This window comes from Schistocerca nitens, chromosome 8 (genome assembly GCF_023898315.1).
Source record: "Schistocerca nitens isolate TAMUIC-IGC-003100 chromosome 8, iqSchNite1.1, whole genome shotgun sequence".
Taxonomy (NCBI): Eukaryota; Metazoa; Arthropoda; class Insecta; order Orthoptera; family Acrididae; genus Schistocerca; species Schistocerca nitens.
The window spans coordinates 547202773-547230603 of NC_064621.1; the positions used below are offsets into that span (position 1 = coordinate 547202773).

The 27831-nt window shown below is 44.9% G+C and overlaps 1 protein-coding gene across 1 annotated transcript in view; it reads left to right on the top strand.

Moving 5' to 3' along the window:
• Positions 1–14197: 14197 nt before the first annotated feature.
• Positions 14198–27831, top strand: part of LOC126199238 (myrosinase 1-like) — a 111108-nt gene continuing 97474 nt past the window's right edge. The window contains exon 1 of the mRNA XM_049936030.1: positions 14198–14389. Coding sequence (XP_049791987.1) covers positions 14224–14389 — 166 coding nt within the window. The 5' untranslated portion in view covers positions 14198–14223. The remainder of the gene's footprint in view (positions 14390–27831) is intronic.

Consider the following 27831-nt stretch of genomic DNA (forward strand, 5'->3'; position numbering starts at 1 on the left):
CAGTTGGTACAATACTTCTTAATATAGTCTCCATCTCAGCGTGGGGACCTAGGTCCTCCTACATCACAATACTGTTGTCTAAGCTCCCTATAAACGAAAGGCATGCACCTGATCAGCAACGTTTGCATTTTTAATTTATTCTGGAAATGTGAAGTACTATTTACGTATTCGTTCGTCTACATGGTGTTCGGAAATTCACATTAAAAACTAGTAGGTGCTGTAGAGGGGAGTGAGTACGTAACATTTTGAATAGGAACCCATGTCCGGAAATGTCATCCAACGACGCCACAGTGCGCCAAAGTTAAAGTCGCAGGCGTCTGGAAGTGTATGTATATACAGGATTTACTGTCACAGGTTTCAGAGCGGTTTTCGCTTATGACTTTTTGACTCGTTCGTTTCTGGTACAGTGACTCGTACCTCAAATTGATACATTTATCCTTCTCCATCACACAGAAAGCTTGTAACACCATCACGGAACTATAATTCATTTACAGGCACCAGCACCTATAATTTGGACGCTCTGTAGAATCGTTGCATGCCGTTCTGCAAATGGGTTCCTATTCAAAATATTATGTACTCATTCCGCTTCACAGTTCTTAGAAGTCTAACGGGATTTTCGAACACACTGTACAACTGGAATTCATCCTTGTGAACTAACACTAGAGAATGTAGTCATAGCCCGAGACGGGAAAATCTCATCGCGCTCAATGTCGATGGCTGCGTTGTCAACCCAATCAGCCATCGAAATATCTTTATTTAAGCTCCTTATAAACAAGAAGAATAACTCGTAAAATATATACAAGCAGAAATTATTGTAGAAATATTAATTACTGTTAATGTATTTGGTTGTCTATAATCGGTAGCCAGTCCAGTGCACTTAGTGTTGAAAATGGAATCATGAATTGAGATGGGAAAATTTCATTGTGCTTAATGTTGATGGCTGTGTTTTCAACTCATTCAGACATTACGGAATTGTTACCTCCCTAGAAACTGAAACAGAACATCTAATTAACATTGTATGAAAATGTAACTCACTGGTGTTGAAACATTGTTGTATGAATTACTACTACATATGTATCCCCTAGCCCACAACAGAACGCCAGCTCTGTGAATTTAGGGATGATAGGGGTGTCATACGTTGTGACGGCGCCTTCGGTATTTCTGTAAAATGCAAAACACCAAGAAGAAATGCAGATGATTATCGGGTATTCATTGGACAAATATATTATACTAGAACTGACATGTGCTTACATTTTCACGCAGTTTGGGTGCATAGATCCCGGGAAATCAGTACCCAGAGCAACCACCTCTGGCAGTAACAACGGCCTTGATACGCCTGGGCATTGAGTCAAACAGAGCTTGGATGGCGTGTACAGGTACAGCTACCCATGCAGCTTCAACACGATACCACAGTTCATCAAGAGTAGTGACTGGCGTATGGTGACGAGAAAGTTGCTCGGCCACCATTGACCAGACGTTTTCAATTGGTGAGAGATCTGTATAATGTGTTGGCCAGGGCAGCAGTCGAACATTTTCTGTATCCAGAAAGGTCCGTACACGACCTGCAACACGCAGTCGTGCATTATCCTGCTGAAATGTAGGTCTTCACAGGGATCGAATGAAGGGTAGAGCCATGGGTCGTAACACATATGAAATGTAACGTCCACTGTTCAAAGTACCGTAAATGCGAACAAGAGGTGACCGAGACGTGTAACCAATGGCACCCCATACCATCACGCTGGGTGATACGCCAGAATGGCGATGACGAATACACGCTTCCAATGTGCGTTCACCGCGATGTCGTCAAACGCGGATGCGACCATCATGATGCTGTAAATAGAACCTGGATTCATCCGAAAAAAATGTTCAAATGGGTGTGAAATCTTATGTGACTTAACTGCTAAGGTCATCAGTCCCTAAGCTTACACACTACTTAACCTAAATTATCCTAAGGACAAACACACACACCCATGCCTGAGGGAGGACTCTAACCTCCGCCGGGACCAGCCGCACGATTCATCCGAAAAAATGACGTTTTGCCATTCGTGCAACCAAGTTCGTCGTTGAGTACACCATCGCAGGCGCTCCTGTCTGTGATGCAGCGTCAAGGGTAACCGCAGCCATGGTCTCCGAGCTGATAGTCCATGCTGCTGCAAACATCGTCGAACTGTTCATGCAGATGGTTGTTGTCTTGCAAACGTCCCCATCTGTTGACTCAGGGATCGAGACGTAGCTGCACGATCCGTTACAGCCATGCGGATTAGATGCCTGTCATCTCGACTGCTAGTGATACGAGGCCATTGGGATCCAGAACGGCGTTCCGTATTACCCTCCTGAACCCACCGATTCCATATTTGCTAACAGTCATTGGGTCTCGACCAACGCGAGCAGCAGTGTCGCTATACGACAAACCGCAATCCCGATAGGCTACAATCCGATCTTTATCAATGTCGGAAACATGATTGTACGCATTTCTCCTCCTTGCACGAGGCATCACAACAACGTTTCAACAGACAACGCCGTTCAACTGCTGTTTGTGTATGAGAAATCGGTTGGAAACTTTCCTCATGTCAGCACGTTGTAGGTGTCACCACCGGCGCCAACCTTGTGTGAATGCTCTGAAAAGCTAATCATATACACTCCTGGAAATGGAAAAAAGAACACATTGACACCGGTGTGTCAGACCCACCATACTTGCTCCGGACACTGCGAGAGGGCTGTACAAGCAATGATCACACGCACGGCACAGCGGACACACCAGGAACCGCGGTGTTGGCCGTCGAATGGCGCTAGCTGCGCAGCATTTGTGCACCGCCGCCGTCAGTGTCAGCCAGTTTGCCGTGGCATACGGAGCTCCATCGCAGTCTTTAACACTGGTAGCATGCCGCGACAGCGTGGACGTGAACCGTACGTGCAGTTGACGGACTTTGAGCGAGGGCGTATAGTGGGCATGCGGGAGGCCGGGTGGACGTACCGCCGAATTGCTCAACACGTGGGGCGTGAGGTCTCCACAGTACATCGATGTTGTCGCCAGTGGTCGGCGGAAGGTGCACGTGCCCGTCGACCTGGGACCGGACCGCAGCGACGCACGGATGCACGCCAAGACCGTAGGATCCTACGCAGTGCCGTAGGGGACCGCACCGCCACTTCCCAGCAAATTAGGGACACTGTTGCTCCTGGGGTATCGGCGAGGACCATTCGCAACCATCTCCATGAAGCTGGGCTATGGTCCCGCACACCGTTAGGCCGTCTTCCGCTCACGCCCCAACATCGTGCAGCCCGCCTCCAGTGGTGTCGCGACAGGCGTGAATGGAGGGACGAATGGAGACGAGTCGTCTTCAGCGATGAGAGTCGCTTCTGCCTTGGTGCCAATGATGGTCGTATGCGTGTTTGGCGCCGTGCAGGTGAGCGCCACAATCAGGACTGCATACGACCGAGGCACACAGGGCCAACACCCGGCATCATGGTGTGGGGAGCGATCTCCTACACTGGCCGTACACCACTGGTGATCGTCGAGGGGACACTGAATAGTGCACGGTACATCCAAACCGTCATCGAACCCATCGTTCTACCATTCCTAGACCGGCAAGGGAACTTGCTGTTCCAACAGGACAATGCACGTCCGCATGTATCCCGTGCCACCCAACGTGCTCTAGAAGGTGTAAGTCAACTACCCTGGCCAGCAAGATCTCCGGATCTGTCCCCCATTGAGCATGTTTGGGACTGGATGAAGCGTCGTCTCACGCGGTCTGCACCTCCAGCACGAACGCTGGTCCAACTGAGGCGCCAGGTGGAAATGGCATGGCAAGCCGTTCCACAGGACTACATCCAGCATCTCTACGATCGTCTCCATGGGAGAATAGCAGCCTGCATTGCTGCGAAAGGTGGATATACACTGTACTAGTGCCGACATTGTGCATGCTCTGTTGCCTGTGTCTATGTGCCTGTGGTTCTGTCAGTGTGATCATGTGATGTATCTGACCCCAGGAATGTGTCAATAAAGTTTCCCCTTCCTGGGACAATGAATTCACGGTGTTCTTATTTCAATTTCCAGGAGTGTATATTCAACTCATTCAAACATTACAGAATCGTATATATATATATATATATATATATATATATATATATATATATATATATATATATATATATATATATGATTAGCTTTTCTTGAGTGTGCTTACGTCGTTCGTCCAAGTCTCTCGCCTCAGTAGTGTGTTTACATTTCGCGGCGTGCAGTTGCAGCAGCAGCGGTTATAAAGCTAAATACCGACGAAGTTATTTGTGCACTGTTATACACTTATTAAATTTAATAGTTTTTAGCGGTGTTTCGTGCTGTTTGTGGCGAAATAACGATTTAATAAACTTTTGGAAACGTTCGCTGGCTGTGTTTTTATAGTTACCTGTGCGTTGAAGTCGTTCGGTAAATTTCGTGCTTTAGTTTTCAGCTGACGTTTCTTATTGATTCTAGTGAAGTATTTAAGTAAAATTTTCATTCAGTATTTTAACTTCGTTGAGTCTTCCAGTGGCCGCTTGAATTTTTGGTTTTAGCAAATAATTTTGTGACTTTTGTTAGTATTGGTATTAGTTGTGGTTTACCAGTTTTAACACAAGTCGTTGCATTCTTAGTAGACAGAGAATTTCGAGACCGCTGTTGTTAGTTCAATTAATAGTTCTACTGGTACAACCGAACTTAAGTAACTTAGATGTACATTTTTTTTTAGTAACTGTAAAATTTTACCATGAGTGACAAGTGTGGACTCTGTCGTAGGTTTGTGACTAGTGGGTCACGGTGTGGGATTTGTTCGAAGTATTTTCTTTGTGTGTGGGGGGGGGGGGATGCAGTGGGGAAGCTAGAGTGCATTCTAGCGAGATCCTCTCTTGGGAATGTAAAATCAGTAGTAGAATAAGTTGATGCAGGAGCAGGAGCGTAAGATCTGTGCCCTTCGGGTGCAGTTACAACACGCAAAGGAGGGACTAGATAGGTTGAGGAGGGTGAAGGTGCTGGGGAATGAGAACTGGCAGTTGGCAAGAAGGCGGCTAGGAGGAGAAGGTATTCAGACAGTTATACTTTGCGTATATACAGTAGATATGACCAACTGTCAGAGTTGAGTGGAGTGGAGCCTCTTGTAGCAGTAGGTGTAGGGAATATGAAGCAGTCCTCAGCAGTTAGGAGGCCTCGGTCAGTTGCAAAGTCTAACAGAAAGAAGGTTCTGCTGCAAGGTAGTTCGCATGGTAGAGTTGTGGGCCAGCATTTGCAGGAAGTGTTGGGGAGTGAGTACCAGGTCACCAGCATTGTGAAGCCTAGTGCAGGGTTGGCTCAGGTGACTGACAGCATAGGGGAGTTATGTAGGAATTTTACAAAGGAGGATCATGTAATGGAGCAGGGAACAGTCTTGATAGAGACGGGAAATGTGATGTAGGTGGTGACCTGGGAAAGACAGCTACTCAAACTAGTGGCACTAATGTTCATTTCGTGCAAGCGTTTCAGCGTCATGAGCGGCCTCATCTCAATGCTGCTGTTAGGCGTGTTAACATGGGGCTGGAGAGGGCACTGATGGCAGAGGGCATGGGTCACATTTCAGTGGTGCCAGTTGAGCCTATAAGTAGATTGGGTTTAACTAGACATGGTCTGAACCTCAATAGGTATGGGAAGGAGAGGCTGGCAAAGCTGATAGGTGACAGTGTGGTGGGTGGAGGTGGGCTCACTCAAAAAAAATTCCTGTAGTAGTTGGTGTTAGAGGTGCACCTTTTTTAGACTGAAGTCAGCTGATAGGTATACCTACTTAAAGGAAGTCCCTCTATAAGGGCTCACCTTCACAGGACGTCATGTGTCCAAGTAGAGAAGGAATTAGCACATTTCATCAAAATATAAGAGGTATTAGAGACAGAGTTAGTAAACTGCTTATAGATGTTGATTCTGAAATTATTGGTATATCGGAGCACCACTTAAATAATTCGACAATTCAGAGGCTTCCTTTACCAGGATACAGATTAGCTAGCTGTTTTTCAAGGAGTTCCTGGCGTGGTGGGCGAGTGGCCACGTACGTAAAAAAGCAGTATTCCATTTCAGTCCATAGACGTATCATCGCACTGCACCTAACAGATATTTGAATGTTGTGCATGACCAGTTGAATTCAGTGAAACTAAACTTTTAATTTTTGTTGTTTTATAGGTCCCCTACATCTGACATCAGATTATTTCTGCTCAAGCAAGAGAGGTTTCTTTATTCACATTATAGCAAGTACCAGAAATTAGTTATATGTAGTGGCTTCAATATTAATTTTGTATATGATGGTGCAAGAAAAAGGATGCTGGTAGATCACCTAAATTCGTATGATCTGATGCAGATTGTGTTTTTTCCATCTAGGGTGCAGGGGAACAGTAGCACAGACATAGACAATATTTTTATTCATTCTTCATTACTAGATGGGTATTCTGTTAATTAAAGGGAGATTGGCCTTTCAGAACATGAGGCAAAAATTTAAACACTAATATGCTTTTGTACTCCAAATAAATGTCACATATAATTACAAACTATGTAGCGAAGTTAATCCAACAGCAATAGAATTTTTTTATACCTCGTCAAGGAACAAGAGTGACAGTATCTTTATAGCACCGATAACATAGATGACAAATATAATGCTTTCCTCAACACATTTATCATGCTCTTTGAGAGTTGCTTTCCATTAGAACGTTCTAAATGGGGTACTAGCAGTAAAAGGCAGCCCGGGTGGCTGACTAGTGGGATAATGTATCATGCAGAACAAAGTGGGAATTATATCAGAATGTCAGAAGTAGTCACAATCAAGCTACAGTAGCCCATTACAAACAGTACTGTAAAGTGCTTCAAAATGTTATTAGGAAGGCAAAGAGAATGTGGTAAGCAAATACAATAGCTAATTCACGGGATAAATTTAAAACCATGTGGTCAGTTGCGAAGGAAGTGTCTGGTCAGCAGTAAAAGGTCGACAGTATAAAGTCAGTTCATAGTAAAAAATATTTCTGTTACTGATAAATCATATATATGTACAGTATTTAACAAACTTTATCTGAGAATTTTGGGTGAATTAAACAAAAATTTAGATTCTACAGAGAATCATACAACACTCTTGGCAAATGCCTTTCCGAGATTGATGTCTGAAATACTCCTCCGTGATACAGACAAAAGGGAGACTGAGTCAACAACTAAATCACTGAAGACCAAGGACTCTCATGGATATGATGGAGTACCTAGAAGAATATTAAGTACTGTGCTGCACATGTTAGTCCCGTTTTTCAAACGATCTAACAGTGTTCAGAAAGGATAGATTAAATGCAGCTGGTGGTGGAGTATTTATTGTTGTCAGAGGTAGTTTGCCTTGTAGCGAAATTGAAGTAGATAGTTCGTGTGAAATAGTAGGGGTCGAGGTTATACCTGACAATCGGACTAAACTATTAATTGAACCGTTTTACCGACCCCCCGACTCGGAAGATATAGTTGCTGAACAGTTCAAAGAAAACTTATTTCAAATAAGTACCCCACTCATACAATTATAGTCGGTGGTGACTTCAATCTACCCTCGATATGTTGGAAAAATTATACGTTTAAAGCCGGCGGCAAGCATAAAGCGTCATCCGAAATTGTACTGAATGCCTTCTCAGAAAATTATTTTCAACAATTAGTTCATGAGCCCACTCAAAGCCTAAATGGTTGCGAAAGCATACTTGACCGTTTAGCAACAAATAATCCTGTACAAATAGTGAGTATTGTGACGAATACAGGGATTAGCGATCACAAGGCAGTTACTGCTAGGCTGAATACCGTAACACCTACAACCATCAAAAAGAAACACAAAGTATATCTATTTAAAAAAACTGATAAAAATGCTGTTAACGCCTTTTTAAGAGAAAGTCCTCACTCTTTCCGATCTGATCATGTAAGTGTAGAAAAGTTGTGGAATGTTTTCAAAGAGATAGTATCGACAGCAATTGAGAGATATATACCACATAAATTAATAATTGATGGTACTGATCCCCCATGGTACTCAAAACGGGTCAGATCGTTGTTGCAGAAGCAACGAAAAAAGCATGCCAAATTTAAAAGAACGCAAAATCCCCAAGATTGGCAAAGTTTTACAGAAGTTCGAAATATGGCGCGTACTTCAATGCGAGATGCTTTTAATAATTTCCACAACGACATTCTGTCTCGAAATCTGGCAGAAAACCCGAAGAGATTCTGATCATACATAAAGCACACCAGTGGCAAGACGCAATCAATACCTTCACTGCGCGATAGCAATGGTGAAGTCACTGATGACAGTGCCACTAAATCAGAGTTATTAAACGCGGTTTTCCGAAACTCCTTCACCAAAGAAGACGAAGTAAATATTCCTGAATTACAATCAAGAACGACTGCCAAGACGAGAAACATAGAAGTAGATATCCTCGGTGTAACGGAGCAGCTTAAATCACTTAATAAAGGCAAGGCCTCCGGTCCAGATTGTATACCAGTCAGGTTCCTCTCAGAGTATGCTGATAAAATAGCTTCATATTTAGCAGTTATATACAACCGCTCGCTCACAGAAAGATCCGTACCTAAAGACTGCACAATTGCTCAAGTCACACCAATACCCAAAGAGGGAAGTAGGAGTAATCCGCTGAATTACAGGCCTATATCACTAACATCGATTTGCAGTAGGGTTTTGAAACATGCACTGTATTTGAACATTATGGAGTACCTCGAATAAAACGACTTATTGACACATAGTCAGCAAGGTTTCAGAAAATATCGTTCTTGTGAAACACAACTAGCTCTTTATACTCATGAAGTAATGAGAGCTATCCACAGGGGATGTCAAATTGATTCCATATTTTTAGATTTCCAGAAGACTTTCGACACCGCTCCTCACACACGTCTTCTAACCAAACTGCGTGCTTACGGAGTAAAGCCTCAGTTGTGCGACTGGATCGTGATTTCCTGCCAGAAAGGTCACAGTTCCAAGTATTAGACGGAAAATCATAGAGTAAAACAGAATTAATATCCGGCGTTGCTCAAGGAAGTGTTATAGGCCCTCTATTGTTGCTGATCTATATTAACGACATGGGAGACAATCTGAGTAGCCGTCTAGGATTGTTTGCAGATGATGCTGTCATTTACCGTCTTGTAAAGACATCAGATGATCAAAACGACTTGCAAAATGATTTAGATAAGATATCTGTATGGTGCGATAAGTGGCAATTGACCCTGAATAAGGAAAAGTGTGCAGTTATCCACATGAGTACTAAAAGAAATCAGCTAAATTTCGATTACGCGATAAGTCACACAAATATGAAGGCTGTAAATTCTACTAAATACTTAGGGATTACAATTACAAATAACTTAAAATTGGAACGATCACATAGATAATATTGTAGGAAGAGCAAACCAAAGACTGCGATTCATTGGCAGAACACTTAGAAGGTGCAACAGGTCTACCAAAGAGGCTGCTTACGCCGCGCTTGTCCGCCCTATTCTGGAGTATTGCTGTGTAGTGTGGGATCCGCATCAGGTGGGACTGACGGATGACATCGAAAAAGTACAAAGAAGGGCAGCTCGTTTTGTATTATCACGAAATAGGGGAGATAGTGTCACAGGCATGATACGTGAATTGGAGTGGTAATCATTAAAACAAAGGCGTTTTTCGTTGCGGCGGGATCTTCTCATGAAATTTCAATCACCAGTTTTCTCCTCCGATTGCGAAAACATTCTGTTGGCACCCACCTACATAGGGAGAAATGATCATCACGATAAAATAAGAGAAATCAGGGCTCGCACAGAAAAATTTAAGTGCTCGTTAGAGAGACAGCTTGAAGTAGGTTCATTGAACCCTCTGCCAGGCACTTAATTGTGAATAGCAGAGTAATCACGTAGATGTAGATGTAGATTTAGCCATATTAGTAATTTTTCCCTTAGGAATGGTCAGTTTCCTGAATGATTAAAGTACTGAGAAGTAAAGCCGCTATATAAAAAGGGAGAAAGGGCTAATGCAGACAATTTTAGAACTATTGCTATGCCAACAGTGTTTGCTAAAGTTATTGAAAAGGCTGTGTAGGTAAGGATAATTGATAATTTTATATCACATGATTTGCTATCAAATGTACAGTTCGGCTTTAGAAGTTGTTTAACAACTGAAAATGCTATATTATCTTTTCTCTGTAAGGTACGGTACAGGATGTCTTAAACAAAAGGTTTCGAACGCTTGGCATATTTTTTGATTTAACTAAGGCGTTTCATTGTGTTGATCACAAAATATTGCTCCAGAAGTTGGACCATTACGGAATACGGTGAGTAGCTCGCAATTGGTTCATCTCTTACTTTAGCAACAGACAGCAAAAGGTCATTATTCACAATGTTGAGAATTGCTGTGAGGTGGTGTCTGATTGGGGTACAGTCAAGTGAGGGGTGCCCCAGGGATCAGTGTTTGTGCGCCGTGCCAACGCGTTTCAGTGTAATTTTCATCGAATGTGAACGGCTCCGTGTTTTGTATTTTTGTATGTCTACTGTTATTTACCCGTCACTCTAACTATTATGTATCTTCTTACTGTTTTTTATCATTGGAAAATCGAAGGCTGAAGAGCAGCGTACGATGCTGCTGCCAGCCTACCTATGTATCTGTATCGGTATGAAAATTAAAATAAAGGAAAAAAAATTGCGGAAAAGGTCGATATCGTGTTGATGTATGGCTATTGTGATCAAAATGCCCTACGGGCGTGTGTTATGTATGCTGCTCGGTATCCTGGACGACATCATCCAAGTGTGCGGACCGTTCGCCGGATAGTTACGTTATTTAATGAAACAGGAAGTGTTCAGCCACATGTGAAACGTCAACCACGACCTGCAGCAAATGATGATGCCCAAGTAGGTGTATTAGCTGCTGTCGCGGCTAATCCGGACATCAGTAGCAGACAAATTGCGCGAGAATCGGGAATCTCAAAACCGTCGGTGTTGAGAATGCTACATCAACATCGATTGTACCCGTATCATATTTCTATGCACCAGGAATTGCATGGCGACGACTTTGAACGTCGTGTACAGTTCTGCCACTGGGCACAAGAGAAATTACGGGACGATGACAGATTTTTTGGATGCGTTCTATTTAGCAACGAAGCGTCATTCACCAACAGCGGTAACGTAAACCGGCATAATATGCACTGTTGGGCAAGAGGAAAATCCACGATGGCTGCGACAAGTGGAACATCAGCGACCTTGGCGGGTTAATGTATGGTGCGGCATTATGGGAGGAAGGACAATTGGCCCTCATTTTATCGATGGCAATCTAAATGGTGCAACGTATGCTGATTTCCTACGTAAGGTTCTACCGATGTTACTACAAGATGTTTCACTGCATGACAGAATGGCGATGTACTTCCAACATGATGATTGTCCGGCACATAGCTCGCGTGCGGTTGAAGCGGTATTGAATAGCATATTTTCTGACAGGTGGATTGATCGTCGAAGCACCATACCATGGCCCGCACATTCACCGGATCTGACGTCCCCAGATTTCTTTCTGTGGGGAAAGTTGAAGGTTATTTGCTATGGTGAGCCACCGACAACGCCTGACAACATGCGTCAGCGCATTGTCAATGCATGTCCGAACATTACGGAAGGCGATCTACTCGCTGTTGAGAAGAATGTCGTTACACGTATTGCCAAATGCATTGAGGTTTACGGACATCATTTTGAGCATTTATTGCATTAATGTGGCATTTACAGGTAATCACGCTGTAACAGCATGCGTTCTCAGAAATAATAAGTTCAGAAAGGTACATGTATCACATTGGAACAACCGAAATAAAATGTTTAAACGTACCTACGTTCTGTATTTTAGTTTAAAAAGCCTACCTGTCACCAACTGTTCGTCGAAAATTGTGAGTCATATGTTTGTGACTATTACAGCGCCATCTATCACAAAGCGAAAAAAGTGGTCCATCTAAAAGATTCATATTTCTTTACGTACTACACGAATATGTAATAAAAATGGGGGTTTCTATTTAAAAATACACAGTTGATATTTGTTTCACCTATGGCAGCGCCATCTAGCGGGCCAACCATAGCGCCATCTGGTTTCCCCCTTCAAGCTAGACAAGTTTCGTTGTTTGTAGTTTTTTCGTTTTATTTCGTGAGATATTTGGCCCGGTCACGATCATTGGACCACCCTGTATAGTAAATATGCAATATTAAAATATGGAATTGTTAAACCTCTTTATAAGGAATGTGACAAGAAAGACTTAAATAATTGTCGTCCAGTATACTTACTGAGGTCTTTTTCCAAAACATTTGAAATAATGATGTACGCAAGAGTAGTGTCACGTTTAAGGGGAAACAACTTAACGTAGAACATCATATTTTGGGTTCCAGAAGTGCTGCTCGACTGATAATGCTCTTTATACATTCACTCAGCAAATATTACAAACCTTGAAGAATAAAAATATTGTCAACTGGTTTTTGTGTGATCTTTCGAGGGCGTTTGATTGCATAGTTCATGTCACTCCAAAAAACCTGAAGTTTTACGGAATTGATGGCTTTACACATAACTAGTTTGAATCAGACTTAACAAACAGAATTCAAAGAATGATTATGCTGAATAATTCAAACAATGTTTTAAGGAAGAAAATTTCAGTGACTGGTTGGAAATCACTGAGGGAGTCCCACATGATTAAATTTCTGCGTCTACTTCTATTCCATATACACCCGTGTGTAAATGACCTTTCATTTAACATTTTTCAACCAGAATTGATACTTTTCGCAGACGATGTTAGTGTTATACCAAATCTCATTAGAGAAAAAGCATCAGAAGTGACGGTTAATGATGTTTTTCAAACAATTATTAAGTGGCTCTCTGAAAGTGAACTATGCCTTAGATTTAAGAAAAAAAACGCTATATCCGTTACTGTACAACAGGAACAGAATTCAGTAAACAGGGTAGGATGATCCAAAATTTTGGGTGTACTTATCATTGGAAGAAACACATTACAGAGTTGCTCAAACAGTTGAGTTCATCTACTTTAACGATTCGTATATCTGCTGGTCTTGGTAACAAACGAATCAACATCCTGAGAAATTTTGAATATTTCCACACAATAACGTCTTATGAAATACTTTTTCTGTTGTAACTCATCACTTCGACAATAAGTGTTGACTGCACAAAAGCGAGCAGTAAGAAAATATGTGGTTGTGGTGTTCACCCGCCTTCGTCATGTAAGCTCTTCTCCAAGGAGTTATCACACTACATATATTTACTAATGAAATTCGTCATAAATAATCTATCACAATTTGAGAAAAATAGTGGTGTCCATACCTACAACACTAGAGGAAGAAACTACATTTATTAGTCATTACTGAAGCTGTCAGTGGTTCAGAAAGGAAGTCAATGCAACACCAAAAATTTTTGATCATTTGTCCAAAAACATTAAATGTCTGACAGGTAGGAAAGCAAGTTTTAAAGATAATCTGAAATCGTTTCTCCTGGACATCTCCTTCTATTTCATAAGCGAATTTGCGTTTAAAAATTGTGGCAGCATGTAGAAAAGTTTTTAAGTTTAGTTGCATGATTAGGACTGAAAACTTATGTATTAATTAATATTAACACTAATCACTTTTACATATCCTGTAAACTTACTTGTTCCACATCAATCCGATTAAAGAATCGTTAAAATCATCTTTGGAGCACGAAAATAACTAACGAGTACGCAATTACTGAAGTGAGGGCGGTTAGCTGCAAGACTACAAAAGGAACTCACACAACTGAATAACTGAATCAAAGAAAGAAGTAGGTTAGAGAGAAAGAATGCTTCGATGGTTGGGGTTTCCCCCTGCATCTACTTCCTGGCACTGCACACACGGACGGCTTAGTGCCTGCATGACTTTGCCTCTCTCAGGCTCGAATGTCGCACCGTCGACCAGCAAAAGAAGACGTCCTCGAATCCATCTATCTACTCAGTCTGTCACCAACGCAGCAGGTATCATTAATTTAATTTCTCGTGGTTGTAAGTACTTCTCGGCACAAGGACACCTCACAATCTTATCAGTCCTGATTACTTCCTGTCGCGATACAATCACGTTCATTTTTAACATGCCTTCTTCAATAGACTCTCTGAAAGTAATAAGTACTTGAAACAAGCGGCTCCAGATTGCAAGCATGAGATGTATATAAACGGCACTGAAATGACGGGCCACGGTCGAGACCGTGTCGGCACGAAATGCAGGGAGCGGCGTTACTTGCCGCGGCGTTGGCCGCCCTGAGTGTGTTGCAGGGGGTTCCCCGAGGAGCGGCGGCACAGAGAGCTGTCAACCAGTTCCCAGACGACTTCTACTTCGGCGCATCCACTGCCTCCTACCAGATCGAGGGCGCTTGGGACGAAGATGGTGAGTCCCGCGTTCTGACATGCTGTGCAAACTGAAAAGTAGTGGATAAAATAAACTGGGTTGTTAATATCTACATCTACATCTACATCTACAACCATACTCCGCAAGCCACCTGACGGTGTGTGGCGGAGGGTACCTTGAGTACCTCTATCGCTTCTCCCTTCTATTCCAGTCTCGTATTGTTCGTGGAAAGAAAGATTGTCGGTATGCCTCTGTGTGGGCTCCAATCTCTCTGATTTTATCCTCATGGTCTCTCCGCGAGATATACGTAGGAGGGAGGAATATACTGCTTGACTCCTCGGAGAAGGTATGTTCTCGAAACTTCAACAAAAGCCCATACCGAGATACTGAGCACGTCTCTTGCACAGTCTTCCACTGGAGTTTATCTGTCATCTCCGTAACGCTTTCGCAATTACTAAATGATACTGTAACGAAGCGCGCTGCTCTCCGCTGGATCTTCTCTAACTCTTCTATCAACCCTATCTGGTACGGATCCCACACCGGTGAGCAGTATTCAAACAGTGTGCGAACAAGTTTACTGTAACCTACTTCCTTTGTTTTCGGACTGCATTTCCTTAGGATTCTTCCAATGAATCTCAGTCTGGCATCCACTTTACCGACGATTAATTTTATATGGTCATTCCATTTTAAATCACTCCTAAGGCGTACTCCTAGATAATTTATGGAATTAAAACTGCTTCCAGTTGCGGACCTGCTATATTGTAGCTAAATGATAAGGAATCTTTCTTTCTATGAATTCGCAACACATTACACTTCTCTACATTGTGGTTCAGTTGCCATTCTCTGTACCATGCGTCAATTAGTAGCAGATCCTCCTGCATTTCAGTACAATTTTCCATTGTTGCAACCTCTCAATGCCAAAGTGGACGTAGAATTCGCGCTTTCAGTAAATCTTATCACCATTGTGTCAGCAATAAAATAGTCTCTCATACTGTGGCAGCGTCTCTGTCTCTTTTGCGCGGACACACACACACACACACACACACACACATACACACACACACACACACACACGTTTTCCCCGCCTCCTCCTGCACCTGCCCTCCTCTCTCTCTCTCTCTCTCTCTCTCTATCTATCTATCTCTCTCTGTATGAGCTTATGGAGTGCAGCAGAGGGGGCAATCTGGATGATGGTTGAAATGATCGCTGTTGTAAAAATCTGCTTATACCAGTATTGCTGGCCCTTGTTTTGATCACAACCGAGGTGGAACCTTCCTACACGTCGGTCAGGGGCCTGAAGATGACGTAGTATAACGCTGAAACTAGTTACCAAACAACGTAAGGTTGGAAACCAGATGGCTGAAAGGTATTTAATTTGACATCCTGTACCGAACAGCCGAGTCCCGCAACCATCTCTGAAAAGATGGACGTACAGAGACATTAGTTTCTATCTTAGCCACAGCTAGAGAAAACGACAGGTAGAAACGAAATTCCCTTACATGCTGCAAAAGACAGACTACCCGCATTATACTTATCTAATACGTTCAGAGTACGACAAATAAAAAGAAAAAAAATAGCTCTAAGCACTATGCGACTTAACCTCTGAGGTCATCAGTCACCTAGAACTTAGAACTAATTAAGCCTAACTAACCTAAGGACATCCCACACGTCCATGCCCGAGGCAGGATTCGAACCTGCGACCGTAGCGGTCGCTCGGCTCCAGACTGCACCGCCTAGAACCGCACGGCCACTCCGGCCGGCAAAAAGAAAAAAACTTTTCGTATAGCTCCACATCCTTCTGCGTTTTGAAAGTAAGACTGATAGATGTTTCTTGTGAAAGTTTGTGACACATGCTGTCCAGTCACATTAATGCGATCATCTGTCAAAAGTCTGAATGACCACTGCTTGCAGCGTGGACCGCTTCAAGACGTGCAAGAAGGGTGTAAGTGAGGTTCTGAAAGGTACCGACAGGGATGTAGAGACATGACAACTCCAGTGCCGTGTTCAGCTGTGCTAGGTTGCTCGGATGAGGATCAATGACACGAACAGCCCGATCGAGTTGGTCCCACAAATTCTCGATTGGATTTAAAGCCGGGGATTTTGGTGGCCAGCGGAGTAAGGGAAACTCATTCTGGTGCTCTTTGAACCACGCACGTACAAGGCGAGCTGCGTGACATGTTGTACTGTCCTGCTGGCAGATGTCATTGTGCCTAGAAAAAACAAGACTGCATGTAGAGGTGGACATCGTCCCAGAGGATAGATGCATACTTGGGTTGATCCATTGTGCCTTTTGGTAGGACGAGATCATCCAGGGAATGCCACGAAAACATTCCTCGGACTATAACGCTCCCTCCTCCGGCCTGAGAGTTTGCTTTCAGACGTTTCACACCGTACACGCCAACTCCCATCGGTCCAATGGAACACAGAATGTGATTCACCTGTAAAGGCCACTCAGTGGACGCCAGGTTGCGGTATTGCAAATTTATTTACTTATTTATTTATTGTCAAATTATAGACCTGTTATCTGATGTTTTAAAAACAGGTTATACACTCCTGGAAATGGAAAAAAGAACACATTGACACCGGTGTGTCAGACCCACCATACTTGCTCCGGACACTGCGAGAGGGCTGTACAAGCAATGATCACACGCACGGCACAGCGGACACACCAGGAACCGCGGTGTTGGCCGTCGAATGGCGCTAGCTGCGCAGCATTTGTGCACCGCCGCCGTCAGTGTCAGCCAGTTTGCCGTGGCATACGGAGCTCCATCGCAGTCTTTAACACTGGTAGCATGCCGCGACAGCGTGGACGTGAACCGTATGTGCAGTTGACGGACTTTGAGCGAGGGCGTATAGTGGGCATGCGGGAGGCCGGGTGGACGTACCGCCGAATTGCTCAACACGTGGGGCGTGAGGTCTCCACAGTACATCGATGTTGTCGCCAGTGGTCGGCGGAAGGTGCACGTGCCCGTCGACCTGGGACCGGACCGCAGCTACGCACGGATGCACGCCAAGACCGTAGGATCCTACGCAGTGCCGTAGGGGACCGCACCGCCACTTCCCAGCAAATTAGGGACACTGTTGCTCCTGGGGTATCGGCGAGGACTATTCGCAGCCGTCTCCATGAAGCTCGGCTACGGTCCCGCACACCGTTAGGCCGTCTTACGCTCACGCCCCAACATCGTGCAGCCCGCCTCCAGTGGTGTCGGGACAGGCGTGATTGGAGGGACGAATGGAGACGTGTCGTCTTCAGCGATGAGAGTCGCTTCTGCCTTGGTGCCAATGATAGTCGTATGCGTGTTTGGCGCCGTGCAGGTGAGCGCCACAATCAGGACTGCATACGACCGAGGCACACAGGGCCAACACCCGGCATCATGGTGTGGGGAGCGATCTCCTACACTGGCCGTACACCACTGGTGATCGTCGAGGGGACACTGAATAGTGCACGGTACATCCAAACCGTCATCGAACCCATCGTTCTACCATTCCTAGACCGGCAAGGGAACTTGCTGTTCCAACAGGACAATGCACGTCCGCATGTATCCCGTGCCACCCAACGTGCTCTAGAAGGTGTAAGTCAACTACCCTGGCCAGCAAGATCTCCGGATCTGTCCCCCATTGAGCATGTTTGGGACTGGATGAAGCGTCGTCTCACGCGGTCTGCACGTCCAGCACGAACGCTGGTCCAACTGAGGCGCCAGGTGGAAATGGCATGGCAAGCCGTTCCACAGGACTACATCCAGCATCTCTACGATCGTCTCCATGGGAGAATAGCAGCCTGCATTGCTGCGAAAGGTGGATATACACTGTACTAGTGCCGACATTGTGCATGCTCTGTTGCCTGTGTCTATGTGCCTGTGGTTCTGTCAGTGTGATCATGTGATGTATCTGACCCCAGGAATGTGTCAATAAAGTTTCCCCTTCCTGGGACAATGAATTCACGGTTTTCTTATTTCAATTTCCAGGAGTGTACATCTTACAGTTTTCGTTCATCTTTTCTGCAGTTTTCCTTTGTTTTGTTTTTATCTACAACGTTTTACAATAATTTGAGGTTGAAAGATAAATAAAATTTTATTGTTTTTAAGGAGAATGTAAAAAGATGATAGGATAGAGGAGAGATTTGTTAGTGCCATCACCGATTGTGACTAACGGTGAATACCTCGGAATGGTATTGCAAATTGCAGACTTCGTCACCAATGTACAGCAGTCAGCATGGGTGCATGAACCATACACTTTTCTGTGGAGGACCATAAGCAGCAACGGTCGCTGAACGGTCGTTGAGGAGACACTGTTGGTAGCCCCTTGGTTCATCTGGGCGGATAGTCGCTCAACAGTTGCGCATCTAATCGCCCGTACACATCTCATCTGTGGTGCAGCACAGCTATCCCGGCGTCAGTTTTGGATAGCGCTCTTTTGCTACACACGGTAACTTTAACCATGGCGGCACGCGAACAGTTTACAAAATTAACCGTTTCAGAAATGCTTCCACCCTTGGCCCAAAAGCCAATGATCATGCCCTTTTGAATGTCAGATAAATCCCTCCGTTTCCGCATTACGAAAACGGCTGCGCTGTTTTCAAAGTCCCACCGACGTACTTTACATACCATCTACTGCTAGTGCTGCCACCTGACTCTGTGAGTGTTTTTTTCATGTTGACTTCGAACGTAGGCGGAGGTCACAAGGTCACATTAACGTGACTGGACAGTATAGTAGCATATAAAGAAATTTGTTGCATGATCAAGAAACGCTATACTGAACCGCAACGATGATGGTACAAGAGAAGCAGAAAGAAAATACAGCTTTATCTGCTACATGTGTAGTGCTGGTCTGTTGAGTCATGTTTCACGCGAGTAAACTGACTCAAAATTCAAGGGCAATTAGATATGTAGTTTTGTGTGGGGAACACTGACGGTGCATCGTTGGCGACAGGAACGACATCCGCCCACGCTCTGACATCAACAATGCTAGATTCGTTAATAACCATGTCGACCGTGCGCAGGTACGTGATGAAAGATAGGACAAAGAAGAAAACTGGCGGAACATCACCAGAATACATTTTGATCTAAAACCGCCTCCAGATGGTAAAGTTGTTATTGTTCAGCTACTACTTCTGCGTTAAGTCATCGTCTGGCAGATTTCAAATTTTGAAATACAAATTTGGAATACCTTAGATACGGTATCTATTTAGCCAGTAAATGTAAGTGACCCTGGACCCTATAATACAAGTTAGTTATGTGGCTGGTTGTGGCAGATGTGCAAACCTACCACATCAAGCACACTTTAACTGTTGGGGCTCAACGTTCGCCGTGCGGAATATAGCTAGGCAGCCATAGTGCAACCTCCAGTGGCAATGTAGAAAGGGCGTTCAAAAAGTATTTATTTTTTGCAGGAGGAAAATAAAATTTATGTGGACATACTTGGAACATTTAGCTGTACATTGAGCCTACTCAATGTAGCCTCCATCAACTGTGACGTAACGTAAATGCACTTTGGTAAAATTCTGGGGATTGACTTTTACACCATCGCTTGGCACAGGAAATAAGGTCTTTCTCACTATCAACTGTTTTACCGCGCAGGTGAGTCTTCAGACGACCAAAGAAGTAAAAATCAGACGGAGCCAAGTCCAGACTGTAAGGGGTATGAGGAACAATTTTCCAACCCATTTTCCTGATTTTCTCCTGCTTCATAAGGGCTGTATGAGGTTTGGCATTGTCATAGTGTACTCTGGTGAGCTGACCCTGAATCTGTGGTCTGTGGGTGTTCATGACACGTCGCAGCTTGTCCAATGATATACAGTAACTGTCCGGTTAATTGTGGAGCCAGGTTCCAAATACTCAATGAAAATTACACCACACTGATTCCAGAGGAAGGAGGCTATCACCTTTCGGCCTGCTGTTCGTGAAAGTCTTGGTTTCTTCTTCCGAGGGAAATTCGGATGACGCCACGCCATGGATTGGGTCTTACTCTCAGGTTCAGGTTCATCCTGGGTAATGACGCCGTCAAAACACTGTTTCCACTCTTCAGTAAAGGTCTTCATGAGCTCCTCGCACACGTTCTTCCTCATCTTTTTCATTTCTCTTGTCAATAACCTAGGCACCCAACGTGCACAGATTTTTCTGTACTCTAGTAACTGTACCAGTGACACCAGTGATACCCAATGATAAACGAGTCATTTCAGCAAGCTGTCGTGTCGTCACATATCTGTCATTTTGGATGATTTGATCAATGGTCTCCTTATTCACATCATTCACTGCCGTCGATGGTCTACCGCTTCGTGGATTGTTCAGTAGAGAGAAATCACCTTCTTTAAACCTCTGCAACCACCGGTGGATACTGTTGCGATCCATTGCGTTTTTTCCCATAAACAGGGAGCAACTCCCTGTGAATCGATGTGGCAGAGTCATTTCCGGTCTTGAGGACGAGCTCCATCATCGACGGTTGTCGCAACCTGGCAACTACTTCACGGTCCATTGTGGCTCATCTGTAAATAAAAGAAAATACTTTTATATACGAACGTGTAGCTAAATGTTCCAAGTATGTTCAAACAAAAATTTCAATCTCCTCCTACAAAAAATTAAAAATTTAGGGACGACTGTGCAAAACTTTTTGAACGCTCTTTGTATACTGTGTGACACCCACAACGTTCAGTGTAGTGGCCTTCTAGAGTAAAATGAAGAGCCTTCTGTATAAATAAAACATAACACAGGTGATATATTAAAGGTGAAAGTCAATAAAGATTGATAGAGAATCTAACACGGCAGAGCTGGTTAGACAACGTGATACATGAATATGATAGGATACGATACGATGGTAGTACATTTCTTTGTTATTTAAATGAATACTGAGATCAGACAGCTGAGTCAACTTATTCCCAACAGATCAAGCGTCCATTACCAAGTAGGTATCACGCAAGTAACTGAAGATTACAAAAACAATCGCCATCAAAAACTTTTGCAATATTCAAAATTTAAAACTCTGTTCTCGTTCAGCAACTGACGTAAATGTTACACATTCACATTCAACAAATTCACACATTATTATGACTGTCAAACAAATTGCATTTAGAAATGTTCACGGAACATATTTTTGGAGACATTTATACTCAACAAAAAACATAACTTCCTGAATTTCAGTACTTGTTGGAAGCATTCACGAATTTAGGTATAACATTTGATTTTCAAATCGTATTTAACAATAATTAGCTTAGTAATAACTGACACACAGGGTGCAAACTAATAAAGCAGTATTATAGCAAATTCAGATCATATTAACTGATTTCAGAATGCACGTTAACTAAGATCATGTGTTCCACAATCCTATAAAATCTTAACCTGGAGCAGTTTTTAACGACGCGAAATTCATCATTTTGTCTTCTCCCTCGATCGCGTGAACTTATCAGCAGCACTACATACGACCCTACCGTGGGCTAATAAGTGGCCGATAGTTCGCTTGTCTGGGCTCTTTAATTATTCCAACCAATGCATTCCTTGTTTAACAGTCGACCGCAACGCAATCCCTTCCCGTGTTGCGCATGCTTCCGGCGCTGCCTACACTACGCCATTACACTCATTCTGATCCACTTCTAATGACTGACTCAGCTTATCAACTCCTCTGCGGCAAGTGTCACTTATCCAAGAATCAGCAGATTGCGTGCTTGAACAAAGAAACCAGGCCTCTCCACTCACAAACATTATACAGATTTATTTTTAGAGGATACACTATGTGATCAAAAGTATCCGGACACTTGGCTGAAAGTGACTTTAAAGTTCGTGGCGCCCTCCATAACTAATGCTGGAATTCAGTATGGTGTTGGCCCATCCTTAGCCTTGATGACAGCTTCCACTCTCGCAGGCATACGTTAAATCAGGAGCTGGAAGCTTTCTTAGGGAATTGCAGCCCATTCTACACGGAGTGCTGCACTGAGAAGAGGTATCGATGTCGTTCGGTGAGGTCTGGCAAGAATTCGGCGTTCCAAAACATCCCAATGGTGTTCTATAGGATTCTGGTCAGGACTCTGTGCAGATCAGTCCACAACAGGGACGTTATTGTCGTGTAACCACTCCGCCACAGGCCGTGCATTATGAACAGGTGCTCGATCGTGTTGAAAGATGCAATCGCTACCCCCGAATTGTTCTTCAACTGTGGGAAACAAGAAGGAGCTGCAAGCATCAATGTAGGCCTGTGCTCTGATGGTGCCACGCAAAACCGCAAGGTGCGCAAGCCCCCTCCAAGAAAAACACGACCACACCATAATGCCACCGCCAGCGAATTTTACTGTTGGCACTACACGGGCTGGCAGATGACGTTCACCGGGCATTGGCCATACCCACACCCTGCCATCGGATCGCAACATTGTGTACCGTGATTCGTCACTCCACACAAAATTTTTCCACTGTTCAATCGTCCAATGTTTACGCTCCTTACATCAAGCGAGGCGTCGTTTGGCATTTACCGGTGTGATGTGTGGCTTATGAGCAGCTGCTCGACCATGGAATCCAAGTTTTCTCACCTCCCGGCTAACTGTCATAGTGCTTCCAGTTTGAAACTCCTGTGTGATGGTTTGGTATATGTCTGCCTATTACACATTACGACCCTCTTCAACTGTCGGCGGTCTCTGTCAGTCAACAAACGAGGTCGGCCTGTACGCTTTTGTGCTGTACATGTCCCTTCACGTTTTCACTTCACTATCACATCGGAAACAGTGGACCTAGCAATGTTTAGGAGTGTGGAAATCTCGCGTACAGACGTATGACACAAGTGACATCCAATCACCTGACCACGTTCGAAGTCCGTGAGTAACGCGGAACGCCCCATTGTGCTCTCTCACCATGTCTAATGACTACTGAGGTCGCTGATGTGGTGCGCCTGGCACTAGGTGGCAGCACAATGCACCTAATATGAAAAACGTATGTTTCGGGGGTGTCCGGACACTTTTGATCACACAGTGTAACTACTAAGTAAGACTTCAAGTTTCATCTTGCTGTCTTAACTAGCACGTTTGCTTAGCCAACAGATGTCGGCCTTATTGCTTCAGTTTACGCCCCAGTATGACCATACTAGTGTTCCTCCGGAAAGCTGTCACGACAAAACCTCGAAACAATAATAAAAATAATGTATTCTTGCAGTGCGTATCGTATCGATATAAATTCTTTCACATCTAAAATTATAACTGCTGAGATTACTGCATTTCTGTTACATACAATAAATAAACATATCCCTAAAAATAACAACACGGGATCCATGATTTATGTCGATTAGTGAAAAGTTTGTTACAATTCGTCTGAACCAATACAGTTTAATACACTCCTGGAAATTGAAATAAGAACACCGTGAATTCATTGTCCCAGGAAGGGGAAACTTTATTGACACATTCCTGGGGTCAGATACATCACATGATCACACTGACAGAACCACAGGCACATAGACACAGGCAACAGAGCATGCACAATGTCGGCACTAGTACAGTGTATATCCACCTTTCGCAGCAATGCAGGCTGCTATTCTCCCATGGAGACGATCGTAGAGATGCTGGATGTAGTCCTGTGGAACGGCTTGCCATGCCATTTCCACCTGGCGCCTCAGTTGGACCAGCGTTCGTGCTGGACGTGCAGACCGCGTGAGACGACGCTTCATCCAGTCCCAATCATGATCAATGGGGGACAGATCCGGAGATCTTGCTGGCCAGGGTAGTTGACTTACACCTTCTAGAGCACGTTGGGTGGCACGGGATACATGCGGACGTGCATTGTCCTGTTGGAACAGCAAGTTCCCTTGCTGGTCTAGGAATGGTAGAACGATGGGTTCGATGACGGTTTGGATGTACCGTGCACTATTCAGTGTCCCCTCGACGATCACCACTGGTGTACGGCCAGTGTAGGAGATCGCTCCCCACACCATGATGCCGGGTGTTGGCCCTGTGTGCCTCGGTCGTATGCAGTCCTGATTGTGGCGCTCACCTGCACGGCGCCAAACACGCATACGACCATCATTGGCACCAAGGCAGAAGCGACTCTCATCGCTGAAGACGACACGTCTCCATTCGTCCCTCCATTCACGCCTGTCGCGACACCACTGGAGGCGGGCTGCACGATGTTGGGGCGTGAGCGGAAGACGGCCTAACGGTGTGCGGGACCGTAGCCCAGCTTCATGGAGACGGTTGCGAATGGTCCTCGCCGATACCCCAGGAGCAACAGTGTCTCTAATTTGCTGGGAAGTGGCGGTGCGGTCCCCTACGGCACTGCGTAGGATCCTACGGTCTTGGCGTGCATCCGTGCGTAGCTGCGGTCCGGTCCCAGGTCGACGGGCACGTGCACCTTCCGCCGACCACTGGCGACAACATCGATGTACTGTGGAGACCTCACGCCCCACGTGTTGAGCAATTCGGCGGTACGTCCACCCGGCCTCCCGCATGCCCACTATACGCCCTCGCTCAAAGTCCGTCAACTGCACATACGGTTCACGTCCACGCTGTCGCGGCATGCTACCAGTGTTAAAGACTGCGATGGAGCTCCGTATGCCACGGCAAACTGGCTGACACTGACGGCGGCGGTGCACAAATGCTGCGCAGCTAGCGCCATTCGACAACCAACACCGCGGTTCCTGGTGTGTCCGCTGTGCCGTGCGTGTGATCATTGCTTGTACAGCCCTCTCGCAGTGTCTGGAGCAAGTATGGTGGGTCTGACACACCGGTGTCAATGTGTTCTTTTTTCCATTTCCAGGAGTGTAGATTCGGAAATACATGTAAAAAAACTGCTTAAGTAATTCACGCTCCCCAAAAAATGAACTGTGGTTGCCATATCTACATCTGCATCTGTACTCCGCGAGCCACCCTACGGTGCGTGGCGGAGGGTACCTTGAGTACCAGTGTCGCTTCCGTCTTTTCCTGTTCCATTCGCGAATGGTTCGCGGGAAGCACGACAGCTGGTAAGCCTCTGTGTGGGCTCGAATCTCTCATATTTTGTCCTCATGATCTTTTGGCGAGACATACATAGGCTGACTCTTCTAGGAACGTACGCCCTCGCAGTTTTAACAGGAGACCACACAATGATGGAGAACGCAGCGTCTGCCGCAGAAGTTGGCTGATCATCGGCGTGTCGCTTTCACGCTTACTAAATGAACCTGTAACGAAACGCACTGCATCTTCTCTATTTCCTCTATCAATCCTGACAGGTACGGATCCCATGCTGACGAGCAATATTCAAGTATTGGGCGATCGAGCGTTTTGTAAGCCATATAACGTTTCCCCAATGTATATGCCATCGAAACAGTTGCATTAACTGTCATATTGTGCTCTGTTAAAAGGTACAATTTGCGAACGAGGTTTGCCAGGTATCAATGTTCTACAACATTTAACCCACGTAAAAGTGATTACCTGAGTTCTTCCAAAATGGCTGCGACTAACACAGCTACTGAGCAGCTGTTCAAGTCAAGGTCCACACTATTTATTATGCAATCAGTTACATAAAATACATAACTATCGTCTGGAAGAGATCCGGCGTCAGGTGCAATATTCGACAAGTATCTCTCCAGATAAAATTCCTTATCTAGTTGGGCCATATTTCTAAGAAATTCTTCTAAGCCCCATCACGAAGGATGAACGGGGTGGACGAGCGGCCACCGTCAAAGGCGGTCGTCGTAAATACGCTGTGCAAAAGTTCAATTTCTCGAAACTCTGTAATTGTCTCCCATGGCGACATTTAAGTTTGAAATATGGCTGGAAGGTGCGTTCAAATTATAATGGTGCAAAAGCGTGGCAACTTATGACATCACTCTCGGGCTCACGACGCTTCCAACAACAAGATGTCGACACATGCGGAAAAAACACCGCAAATCAGAAGTTGATGTGATGTGTATCGTGATGACGTCACATAGGCAAAAAAGTTCATTAAGATTCCGTCCATCGCCACCGTGAAAGTGTCACATGATGAGGAGGTTGTCACACCCCTCTTACCCACATTTCACTCCTCCTTTACACGCGGAGTTCATAACAGCGACATCCAGTGTTGAAACGAGGCAGAGGCAGAGGAAAAGACTTCAGACACACTGCCACTCAGAACAGTCACGAAAAGACCTCATGGGAAGGCATTAAGGACGTCAGTGAACTTACCCTTTTTCTTTGGGCGTTGATTCTCGTACATTTCGCGATCGAAAAGACAGTTCGTGATAACCTTTGACGCTACTGAACCATCAGACATTTCACCTCCTCTCTAACGACATTGTCGGATTTCATCCACATTGAAAATGGTAACACTCATTTGGAGTGCAGTGTGACTCCATATTTTTGCTCTCGTGTACAGGCTGGAGTCACTAGGGACCATTCAAAACCATTGGTCGAAATTTAAAGGTGGCAGGTAGCAGCGAAGTGTGCTTATGCTTTTTCAGCCCTCATGCTTCGCCCCATCCCGCAGCGTCCTCATGGAGGGGTATGACATTAATACACTACTGGCCATTAAAATTGCTACACCACGAAGATGACGTCCCACAGACGCGAAATTTAACCGACAGGAAGAAGATGCTGTGATATGCAAATGATTAGCTTTTCAGAGCATTCACACAAGGTTGGCGCCGGTGGCGACACCTACAACGTGCTGACATGAGGAAAGTTTCCAACCAATTTCTCATACACAAACAGCAGTTGACCGGCGTTGCCTGGTGAAACGTTGTTGTGATGCCTCGTGTAAGGAGGAGAAATGCGTACCATCACGTCCCCGACTTTGATAAAGGTCGGATTGTAGGCTATCGCGACTGCGGTTTCTCGTATCGCGACATTGCTGCTCGCGTTGGTCGAGATCCAATGACTGTTAGCAGAGTATGGAATCGGTGGGTTCAGGAGGGTAATACGGAACGCCGTGCTGGATCCCAACGGCCTCGTATCACCAGCAGCCGAGATGACAGCACCTTATCCGCATGGCTGTAACGGATCGTGCAGTCACACCTCGAACCCTGAGTCAACAGATGGGGACGTTTGCAAGACAATAACCATGAGCACGAACAGTTCGACGACGTTTGCAGCAGCATGGAACTATCAGTTCGGAGACGATGGCTGCGGTTACCCTTGACGCTGCATCACACACAGGAGCGCCTGTGATGGTGTACTCAACGACGAACCTGCGTGCACGAATGGCAAAACGTAATTTTTTGGGACGAATCCAGGTTCTGTTTACAGTGTCATGATGGTCGCATCCGTGTTTGGTGACATCGCTGTGAACGCACATTGGAAGCGTGTATTCGACATCGCTATACTGGCGTATCACCCGGAGTGATGGTATGGGGTGCCACTTGTTACACGTCTCGGTCACCTCTTGTTCGCATTGACGACACTTTGAACAGTGGATGTTACATTTCAGATGTGTTGCGAGCCGTTGCTCTACCCTTTATTCGCTCCCTACGTAACCCTAAATTTGAGCAGGATAATGCACGACCAAATGTTGCTCGTCACAATACGCCAGTCACTACTCTTGATGAACTGTGGTATCGTGTTG